This window comes from Saimiri boliviensis, chromosome 11 (genome assembly GCF_048565385.1).
Source record: "Saimiri boliviensis isolate mSaiBol1 chromosome 11, mSaiBol1.pri, whole genome shotgun sequence".
NCBI classification, from domain to species: domain Eukaryota; kingdom Metazoa; phylum Chordata; class Mammalia; order Primates; family Cebidae; genus Saimiri; species Saimiri boliviensis.
Window position 1 is genome coordinate 45,861,987 of NC_133459.1, and position 11,393 is coordinate 45,873,379.

At 42.8% G+C, this 11,393-nt stretch overlaps 1 protein-coding gene across 4 annotated transcripts in view; it reads right to left on the reverse strand.

Annotated features, from left to right (window-relative positions):
• The window catches only part of STIL (STIL centriolar assembly protein), a 63,869-nt gene extending 55,712 nt beyond the window's left edge, over positions 1-8,157 (reverse strand). For 2 of the 4 annotated variants that reach the window (XM_039473988.2, XM_039473987.2), the window contains exons 1-2: positions 8,017-8,157; positions 4,576-4,662 (exon numbers count right to left, since the gene is read on the reverse strand). In XM_039473988.2, coding sequence (XP_039329922.1) covers positions 4,576-4,619 — 44 coding nt within the window. In that variant the 5' untranslated portion in view covers positions 4,620-4,662; positions 8,017-8,157. The other 2 variants (XM_074380778.1, XM_074380779.1) reach the window with 2 other exon arrangements.
• Between the last annotated feature and the right edge of the window lie 3,236 nt (positions 8,158-11,393).

Genomic DNA, 11,393 nt, shown 5'->3' on the forward strand with positions numbered 1-11,393 from the left:
ATACTAGCCTCAGTTTACTGATCACCTTCCATTTACTAGGCATCCTACTTGTCACTTTACAAACACACACACAAACAGTTTTTAAATACACACACACACACACACACACACACACACACACAGAGTGTTCTATATATGTATTGAACACTGGACTATATCATAGTCCACAGTATTTCTAAAGCCCAACCTACACTACTTTAGGTTTACTGCCTTAGTAGTAGAGTAGAAGTCAACTTTAAGTCATAGCTATACCACTTTACATGTACATTTCTCACTAAAAGTTCCAGAAACACTTTAACATACACTTTACTGATAACAAAATGTAACTTTCCTAATTTCATAAAGCAATTTAATAGCAGAGCTGAGATCTGAATTTAAGTACGTCTGATTTCAAAGTTTATACTTGTAGAAGGTGAATTATATAGCAGTTTCGAGCTTGGGTTCAAATTCTGGCTCCATCATATTTCTGCTCTGTGTTTTCAAATCCTTATATGTGCTGAGTTCATAATAGGTATATGAAGGATTCGTAATCCCCTCATTGCGAGATAGGACAGTCTGGTTAAGAAATTTGTTAAAGTCACAAAGCTAGTAAGTAACAAGACTGTCATTTCTGTCTCTCATATTTATCACTTATCTATCGGTAAGAGGCAGTATAACACAAGGAGGCCGGAAATCAACTGCTTGGGTCTAGAACCTGCTTCAAAATTTGCTAGCTGTGTGATCATGATCAAATTGACTAACTTTTCTTTGCCTTGCTTTCCTCATATTAAATGGAATATCAGTACCTCCTTGTAGAGGTGTAGTGAATATTAAATGAGTCAATACATGTAAAGTGCTCAAAGCAATTTCTACTTCATGTAAGTATTCAGTGTTAGCTATTTCTTTTTTACCCTCAATAGTTCACAGTACCGTTAAAGCCCAACCTACACTACTTCAGGTTTACTTCCTCAGCAGTATAGAGCAGAAGTCAAGTCAACTTTAAGTCCTGGCTATATCACCTACTAACCGTATGGCCTTGAATTGGTTCATCTTTCCCTGCTACAGTTTCCTCATTAAAACAAAAAATATGGACAATAATAGTACCTGGGGAGTGGGGGTCTGGGGGAGGGATAACATTAGGAGAAATATCTAATATAGATGACACATTGATGAGTACAGCAAGTATACTTATGTAACAAACTTGCACATTCTGCAAATGTATCCCAGAACCTAAAGTATAACAAATACATAAATAAAAGTAATAGCACTTGTGTCTCACAGGTTTCTTGTGAGGATTAAATAATAATACACACAAATTTCTTATCATAGCACCTAGGACATAACTTCAAGACTTCAATAAATGCTATTATTCATCTTTTTCTTCATCTGGAGTATACAGGCAGACTTTAATGGCAGAGGAGTCACAAACAAACTTGTGCCTCAAAGCTCGGTGCAAAATTTTGCATGTATGTATGTAAGTGCTTTGTCTTTTTTTTTTTTTTTTTTGAGACACAGTCTCAATCTGTTGCCCAGAGAATGCAGTAGCGCAACCTCTGTCTCCTGGATTCAAGTGATTTTCCTGCCTCAGCCTCCTAAGTAGCTGGGATTACAGGCATGGGCCACCACGCCCAGCTAATTTTTGTATTTTTAGTAGAGATGGGTTTTTGCCATGTTGGCCAGGCTGATCTTGAACTCCTGACCTCAGGTGATCTGCCCACCTCGGCCTCCCAAAGTGCCGGGATTACAGGCTGTGAGTCACTGTGCCCGGCCTATAAGTGCTGTTTCTTAGGGAGTAAGATTTATGGCTCTTATCAGATATTCAAAGAGGTCTATCACATGCTATTCCCCACATACACACTAATCAGAACTGCTGTCCTAAACCACAGAGATTACAGAAATCCAGAGGTCATTAAATAAGTGAAAGAAACTAGAGAGTTGAATAAACCAGGAATAACTAGTTTAAATTACATGACTATATATCTTGCCTAAAATGTAAGGAATGAATTTGACTCCATAGTCAATCTGACAATAAAATTAAAAACAGTTTATCCAAAAGATGAACAATAACAAATGCTAGTGAGGATATGGTGAAAAGAGAACTCTCATATGCCGTTGGTGGGAATGTAAATTAATATAACCACTATGAAGAACAGTTTGGAGGTTTCTCAAAAAAAAAAAACTAAAAATAGGCCAGGTGCAGTGGCTCATGTCTGTAATCCCAGCACTTCAGGAGGCAGAGGTGGGTGGATCACTTGAGGTCAGGAGTTCCAGACCATCCTGGCTAACATGGTGAAACCCCATCTCTACCAAAAATACAAAAAATTAGCCAGGCGTGGTGGCATGAGCTGTTAGTTCCAGCTACTCAGGAGGCTGAGGCAGGAGAATCATTTGAACCCGGGAGGCAGAGGTTGCAGTGACCCTAGATTGTGCCACTACACTCCAGCCTGTGCAACAGAGTGAGACTCTGTCTCAAAAAAAAAAAAAAAAAAAAACTAACTAAAAATAGAGCTACCATATGATCCAGCAATCCCACTGCTGAGAATATATCCAAAAGAAAGGAAATCAGTATATCGAAGGTATATCTGCACTTCCATGTTTGCTGCAGCACTGTTCACAATAGCCAATATTTGGAAGCAAGCTAAGTGTCCATCAACAGATAAACAGATAAAGAAAATGTCATATTTATACACAATGAAGTACTATTTAGCCATAAAAAATAATACATTCCTGGTCAGGCACAATGGCTCAAACCTATAATCCTAGCACTTTGGGAGGCCAAGGCAGGTGGACTGCATGAGGCCAGGAGTTCAAGACCAGCCTGGCCAACGCAGTGAAACTCCATCTCTACTAAAAATACAAAAGTTAGCTGGGCACAGTGGCACACACCTGCAATCCCAGCTACTCAAGTGGCTGTGACACAAGAATCACTTGAACCTGGGAAGCAGAGATTACAGTGAGCATAGATGACACCCCTGCCCTCCAGCTTGGGTGACAAAGTGAGATTCTGTCTCCAAAAAAAATAAAAATAATAATAACAATAATTAAAAGTGTACAATTGGATTCTTTGCCACACAATGCTTAAGGAAATGGGTATCCCATTTCCCATATGTGATTATTACACATTGCATGCCTTATCAAAATATCTCATGTATTCCATATATACACCTACTATGTACCCACAAAACTTAAAAAATTTTTCTTCTCTTTTTCTTTTTTTACTGATAACGCTTATAAAATTTTTTAATAATTAAAAACATTATGTTGAACTTGTTACACAACTGTATCTTTCTTTTTTTGTTGTTTTTTGAGACAGAGTCTCCCTCTAGCGCCATGCTGGAGTGCAGCGGCGTGATCCCAACTCACTGCAACTTCTGTTTTCTGGTTTCAAGCGATTCTCCTGCCTCAGCCTCCCTAGTAGCTGGGACTACTGGCACGCACCACCATGCCCAGCTAATTTTTTTGTACTTTTACTAGAGATGGGGTTTCACCATGTTCACCAGGATAGTCTCCATCTCTTGACCTCATGATTCGCCCACCTTGGCCTCCCAAAGTGCTAGGATTACAGGCGTGAGCCACTGCACCCAGCCACAACTGTACCTTTCTAAGAACAGAAGTTAACAAAATTTTTCTGTCAACATGGGGTTTTGCCATGTTTCCCAGGCTGATCTTGAACTCCTGAGCTCAAGCAATCTGCCCACCTCAGCCTCCCGAAGTGCTGGGATTACAGGCATGAGCCACCTTGCCCACCGACAAATTTTCAAATAAGAGATGGCAATGGGGTAGAACACAAAGGCCAAAATTAAAGCAGAAGGAATATGATAGCCTCCTTGGGTCACGTTTCCCATTATCTTCATCAAGAACATCTGGCACAAGGAAAGATATTACAGAGAATAAAGGCAATTCATGAATGCAATTCCAGTTTGGAAGAAAAAAAAATTCACATGTCACCATTAATTGTTGTTCCCGAGGGGAAAAAAGAGCAGTAAGTAATCCAAAGAGCCAAACAATACAAGCCGACTTGCCCAGTTCCCGTAGTAATGACAGACTGAGAAAATTGGGAGACAGGTGGCAAGCTCCTACTCCCCAGAAAAGCTTAGGAACATCTGAGGAAACTTGGTATGTCTAACGTGAAATTATTCCCATCAAGGAATTAGTATTTGTAAGAGAGAAGGAACCCAACCACTTTCCCACTTATTTAGGAAGTAAACAAACCCATGTAATTTTTTAGCTTCCTAAGAAGTTCAGGTACTATTTCCCATCAATAAAAAGATCCGTGTAACTAAAATAGAGGGAACGGGAACGAAACTAGTATTTACCGAGTGCCTATTTATTACATACTAGACCCTCTAGTTTAGTAATCTTATTTAACCCTTCACAATAATCCTCTGTGAGACAGATTACCATCCTCATTTTACAGATGAGGAAATGAGGCTTAGTTAATTCACTTGATCAAGGTGACCCACCTAACAAGTGGTAGAGCTGGAACATGGTCCCAGAATTTCCTGATTTTAAGATTCTGTTCTTTTCTCTTCCAACCTATTTTCCCAAGTTATGTGAACAGCTGTAAAACAAACATATTTAAAAATACTACTATACCTGGTATTCATCTGGGGCCATGCAAGAGGATATGTAGGCTCCATGATATCTGGTGAATGATTTTTTAAATTTCAAATCCTCAGTATCCTAAAGAATTAAAGAGAATATTACTAATGAATGATAAAAACAAGGAAGAAAAATATGATTTAATCACATTAAAATTACAGGCAAAATTAGGTTACTTATATGAAATGTAACTATAGATTAACAAGGTTAAATGTTTGTAGATTTTGACAATCATTTTCATACTTTAGAGTCATTCGGCCAATAAATTACTGTTAATACTTATTCTAGGCAGTAAAATCTACAAATATATCTATTCCTTAAGGAAAGCTCAGATTCCACCCCAAAACCTTTGTATCAACTTAGCGAGCTGGATAGAGCAGGTAATATTGAATGTATGAGATTTTGACCAAAAGCCTTATAACTCTCATAAAACCACAAAGCAGGAGAAAGAATGATTTGGGCTAGGTATTTATTAAGCCTATAATGACGTCATTAAAGAATCTTTAGCAGAAAAAAAAAAATACTGCATTCCCACAAATTGACTTGTGTCAGGGAAAAATCAGTTTTTTTTTTTTATTTTTGTTTTTTTGAGGAGTCTCGCTCTGTCGCTAGGCTGGAGTGCAGCAGTGCGATCTTGGCTCACTACAACCCGCCTACCCGGTTCAAGTGATTCTTTTTTTTTTTTTTTTTTTGAGACAGTTTCACCCTGTCGCCAGGCACCAGGCTGGAATGCAGTGGCACAATCTCGGCTCACTGCAACCTCTGCCACCCGGGTTCAAGGAGTTCTCCTGCCTCAGCCTCCTGAGAAGCTGAGACTACAGGCGCACACCACCATGCCCAGCTAATTTTTCTAATTTTAGTAGAGACGGGCCATGTTGGCCAGGATGGTCACGATCTCTTGACCTCGTGATCCGCCTGCCTTGGCCTCCCAAAGTGCTGTCAAGCAATTCTTCTGCCTCAGCCTCCTGAGTAGTACCTGGGAATACAGGCATGTGCCACCACACCCAGCTAATTTCTGTATTTTTAGTATAGACCGGGTTTCACCATGTTGGCCAAGACGGTCTCAATCTCTTGACCTCATGATCTGCCCGACCTCCCAAACTGCTGGGATTACAGGAGTGAGCCACAGCAGTAGTGTGATCTCGGCTCACTGCAACCTCTGCCTCCTAATTTCAAGAGATTCTCCTGCCTCAGCCTACTGAAACTACAGGTGCCCGCCACCATACCCTGCTAATTTTTTTCTGAATTTTAGTAGAGATGGGGTTTCACCATGTTGGCTAGGATGATCTTGATCTCCTGACTTTGAGATTCGCCCGCCTCAGCCTCCCAAAGTGCTGAGATTACAGGCACACCAATCCGGGCCCCGCTGTTCTTTTTTTAAACTCCACATGCTCTCTTTGGGTACTCTCCTTCACTCCCACTGCATCTATATCCACCTATCTACAGCAAACCTTTAGCTTCTGAGTTTTACCCCTTCCTTCCTCCCTGCTTCCCTCCCTCCTCCCTCCCTTCCTGCCTTCCTCTGGTCTTCTGAGTTTTACTCCTTCCTTCCTTCCTTCCTTCCTTCCTCCCTTCCTCCCTTCCTCCCCTCCCTCCTTCCCTCCTCTCTCTCTCTCTCTCTCTCTCTCTCTCTCTCTCTCTTTCTTTCTCTTTCTTTTCTCTGTAGCCCAGGCTGAAGTACAGTGGTGCAATCTCTCCTCACTGCAATCTCTGCCTCCTGGGCTCAGGTGATCCTCCCAACTCAGGCTCCCAAATAGCTGGGACCACAGCTGTTCACCACCACACTCGGGTAATTTTTTGTATTTTTTGGAGAGACGGGGTTTCGTCAAATTGCCTAGGCTGGTCTGGAATTCCTGGACTAAAGTAATCCATCCGCCTTAGCCTCACAAAGTGCTGGGATTACAGGCATGAGCCACCACGTCCAGCTGTTTCAAACCCCTATTTCTAACTGCCCACTGGACAGTTCCATCTAACTATTATCAAAGCAAAACACAGACCTAGTAGCCCTTTCTTTACAGTTTATCATGTCCTATATTCTTGCAAGTCTTAAAGTTCTTTAGGTCCTGGCCGGGCGCGGTGGCTCAAGCCTGTAATCCCAGCACTTTGGGAGGCCGAGGTGGGTGGATCACGAGGTCGAGAGATCGAGACCATCCTGGTCAACATGGTGAAACCCCGTCTCTACTAAAAATACTAAAAATTAGCTGGGCATGGTGGCGTGTGCCTGTAATCCCAGCTACTCAGGAGGCTGAGGCAGGAGAATTGCCTGAACCCAGGAGGCGGAGGTTGCAGTGAGCCGAGATCGCGCCATTGCACTCCAGCCTGGGCAACAAGAGCGAAACTCCGTCTCAAAAAATAAATAAATAAATAAATAAATAAAGTTCTTTAGGTCCTGCACATTCTATCAATTCTTAGCAAAAAGAAACTGTCAAAAAAAAAAAAAAAAAGAACAAAAAAAAAAAAAAAGAAAACTGTCTAAGGCCAAGCATGGTAGCTCGCGCCTGTAATCCCAGTACTTTGGGAGGCGGAGACGGGTGGATCACCTGAGGTCAGGAGTTCAAGACCAGCCTAGCCAACATGGTAAAACCTGTCTCTATTAAAAATACAAAAATCACCCGGGTGTGATGGTGTGTTCCTGTAATCCCAGCTATTAGGGAGGCTGAGGCAGGAGAATGGCTTGAACCCAGGGGGCGGAGGTTGCAGTGAGCTGAGATCACATGACTTCACTCCAGCCTAGGCCAAAGAACAAAACCTATCTCAAAAAGAAAAATAAATAAATAAATAAAATAAAAGTAATAGCCGATTGCTATTCTTTATGTACAGAATAAAGGACCTTCACAATCCAGCCCCACTCCATTATTCCAACCTGAAGCCCCATCCACTCACCCTACATTCCAGCCAAACTGAACTCCTTTCAGTCCCCCAGTTTCACTATCTGCACAGGCTGCCCCCTTAACTGGGAATACCCTGGTAAACCCCCGCCATCCCTCCCAGTCCAACTCGAATGTCACTTCCTCTGTGAAATCTTCTCCCAGACACCCTGGTGATGGGACTGCCGTCTCTGTGTTAACACGCATAGCATTCTCGCACTTTGCTGTTTACTTCCAGTAGACCATGAACATCAAACATTAGCCGATCAGAATCCGAGCCAGAAATCGTGAGGAATGCAAGAGCGAGCATTCAAGGTTTCAGTCCTCAATAAATTCCCACCGTAAAAACAACTTTAAACGGCATGTAATCGACTGCAAACTTTTCACATACCTTAGCTCAGGGAATTCGTGGTCCGCTTAACTCCTCCCACTATGTCCCCTTCTCGTCGTCGGCTCCAAGCTCCTGGAGGACTGAACCCACTACAGCGCTTTGAATGTTACCCACCAACCTTCCCCGGGCCTCGCCGCCGTCCTTCAGGGGGAACCAGAAACACAAAGCTCCACTTACCTCAAACTCCGCAGAGCTGAGGTCTGCTGGTAGGGACCAACTCCAGGGAGCGCCTCCGCCGACTCCCGCCCCGCCTCTGGGACGTTGGGGTCGCGGGAACAGAGGCGGCAAACACAAACTCGCGAAACCGAAGGTCGCGCCGCGCCTGCTGACTGGTCAGAAACTCCGCCAGTCAGGGAGCGGGGGCGGTGCTGGAGCCCTGGGCACGGTCGTCGTGACGTATTAGTTTGCCAACCAATCAGTGTCCGTCACTCGTTCCTCGCTCGACCAATCCCAAGTCTTCTTAGAGAACTGCAGGCGCACTCGGCGCTCCAGAATCAAGATTCCGAGGATTTAAACCCTCCATTTCCTCAACGGTTAAGTTCCGGGGCGGGGTAGGCCTTGCGCAAGCGCAATGGAAAGCCCAGCCAGGTAGATTGAGGAGCGTCTGGCTGATGAAGCCGGAAGTGCTCTACACGACTGTCATCGGTCGGCGACTGGAAGCGGACGCCGGAAGAACAGTTTTTAAACTCTGCCTGAAAGCACGAAAGACAGAGGAAGTTAGAGTCCTTCCAGTTTCTTACTTTTTTAATTTTTATTTTAAAATTTACGTTTTTTATTTGTCCTGTTTTTGACCGCTTACCCTCAAGTTCTAGATTTCTTCTAGTTTGTTTCCTAGGAAGCCATCTGTTTTAGTGACATATGTTTTTGTTTGTTTGTTTGTTTTGAGACGGAGTCTCACTCTGTCGCCCAGGCTGGAGTGCAATGGCGTGATCTCGGCTCACCGCAATCTCCACCTCCTGGATTCAAGTGATTCTTCTGCCTCAGCCTCCTGAGTAGCTGGAGTTATAGGCGCCCGCCATCACGCCGGCTAATTTTTGTATTTTTAGTGGAGACGGGGTTTCACCGGCCAGGGTGGTCTCGAACTCCTGACCTCAAGTGATCTACCCACCTTGGCCTCCCAAACTGCTGTGATTACAGTAGTGAGCCACTGCCCCCAGCCAAGTAACATAAAAATTTTAAATTCCCGTTGAGTGGAAGAAAAGAATGTGACTTAAATTTATAAACCATATATACCTATCTCTACAACTAGTATTGATATTATATATGGTATCGATAGTTATGTTTTTATATATAGTCAGCCCTCTGTTAGTGGGTTACACAGCCACAGATTCAGCCAACTGCAAATGGAAATATTCGGGTGGGGGAACAAAATAACAATAAAAATAATACAAATTCAGCCTGGGCAACATGGCAAAAACCCATCTCTACAAAAATTACAAAAAATTCGCCAGGCATGATGGCACATGCCTATAGTCCTAGCTATTTGGGAGGCTGAGGTGGGAGGATGGCTTGAGCCGGGAGGCAAAGGGTTGCAGTGAATGGAGATTGTGCCACTGCACTCCAGCGTTGGTGATGACAGATCAAGACTCTGCCTCGAAAATAATGATAATATAATACAAATAAGACACACATGGATATGGTGGCTCATCCCTGTAATCCCAACACTTCGAGGCCGAGATGGGAGAATCTTCTTGAGGCCAGGAATTCAAGACCAACCAGCCTGGGCAATATAGCAAAACTCTGTCTCTACAGAAAATTTAAGAATTGGTGGGGTGTGGTAGTACAGGCCTTTAGCCCTAGCTACTAAGAAGGCTGAGGTGGGAGGATTGCTTGAGCCCAGAAGTTTGAGGCTTGCAATGAGCTATGATTGGACCATTGCATCCCAGTGTGGGTGACAGAGAGAGACCCTACTTCTCAAATAAATTTAATTTAAAACTATAACCACTTTGTACATAGCATGTACACTGTATTTGATATTATACAATGTGTGAGGTATTGTACAATTCATTATAAGTAGTCTAGAGGTGATTTTTTTTTAATGAGACATTGTCTCACTCTGTCACCCTAGACTCAACTCCTGGCTCAAGTGATCCTCCACCTCTGCCTCCCTAGAAGCTGAGACTACAGGAACACGCCACCATGCCCAACTAATTTTTGTTTGAAGATGATTTAAAGTATAAAAGTGGTTGTACCTTGGTTATATGCAAATACTATGTCATTTTATATAAAAGACTTGAGTATCTATGAGCAGAATTTGGTATCCCTAGGGTTTCTGGAACCAATCCCCTATGGATACAAAGGGAAGGCTGTATGTATTGTATTAATATTCCTTTGATAATTTATAGTTATTTACGCAGCTAATGTGGTAATAGTGCTTTCTCCACCAATTTCTGATATTATTCTCCTAACAGCTAAAGTAGAGAACTGTTATTCTTATTTAACAAGAGATGACATGTATTAAGATCCCACAGCTAATTAATGCAGAGTCTGGATTTGAAATGTCACTTATTTTGCTCAACACTCCACGTTTGTTAGTTTCCTGAGCAATATAGGAATATCTTAAAGTTTGAGCTGTATTTGTAGGCTGCCCTGGTCAGAATAAGCATGTACCCTTTTAAGAGAGTGAAAATGTATCAAACTAGCAAAGAAATATGTGCTCTATAGAGCATCATTTTGTGCTTCCTGAAAAAATTCTTGGCATCTAGGGCACAAATTTTAAGGGGAATGATGGTCAGTTCCTGATCTTTAGTGTGAGAACAGGAAGGGCCTCAGACAGCTATACATGTCTGACAAACTGTTGGCCAGCCCAGTGAGGAACTCCAGAGCAAAGACTGCCCATTAGAAGAGTCCCACATTAGGCAGAAATGGCTGGGACTTAGAATGCTTATTGTGCCTAGTCACTGCCTGAGACTTCCAAGAAAGAACAAGCACCAAAGCTAGGGCAAGATTCCAAAGACCACAGCCAGAGGCTATCAGCCAACTGTACTCTTTGCACCTGATTGGACAGTTCTTTCTGGAAAGAGATATAAGTGACACTTAAATGACTGCCATTGGGTATGTGAAGTGCAAAGGCACTGAGGTGGGAGCTTCCTGGTATCTTCAAGGAAGAGCAGGAGGCCAGTATGTCTTGAACAGAGTGATCAAAGAGAAGAATATTAAGAGGAGGTGAGAAGGAGTTAGGGGGTTGATGGACCATATAGAACCTTGCAGGCCAGGATAAGGACTTGGCTGCACTCTTAAGTTATATGGGAAGCCTTTGGAAGATTTTATATACAGGACTGACATAATCTGATTTTAGGATTTTTTTTTTTTTTTTTTTTTTTTTTTTTTTTTTTTTTTTTTTGAGATGGAGTTTTGCTCTGTCACCCAGGCTGGAGTGCAGTGGCACCATCTCGGCTCACTGCAACCTCTGCTTCCCAGGTTCAGGCAATTCTCCTGCCTCAGCCTCCTGAGCAGCTGGGATTACAGGCACCCACCACAAGGCCCAGCTAATTTTCTTTTTTTCTTCTTTTGACACAGAGTCTTGCTCTGTTGCCCAGGCTAGAGTGCAGTGG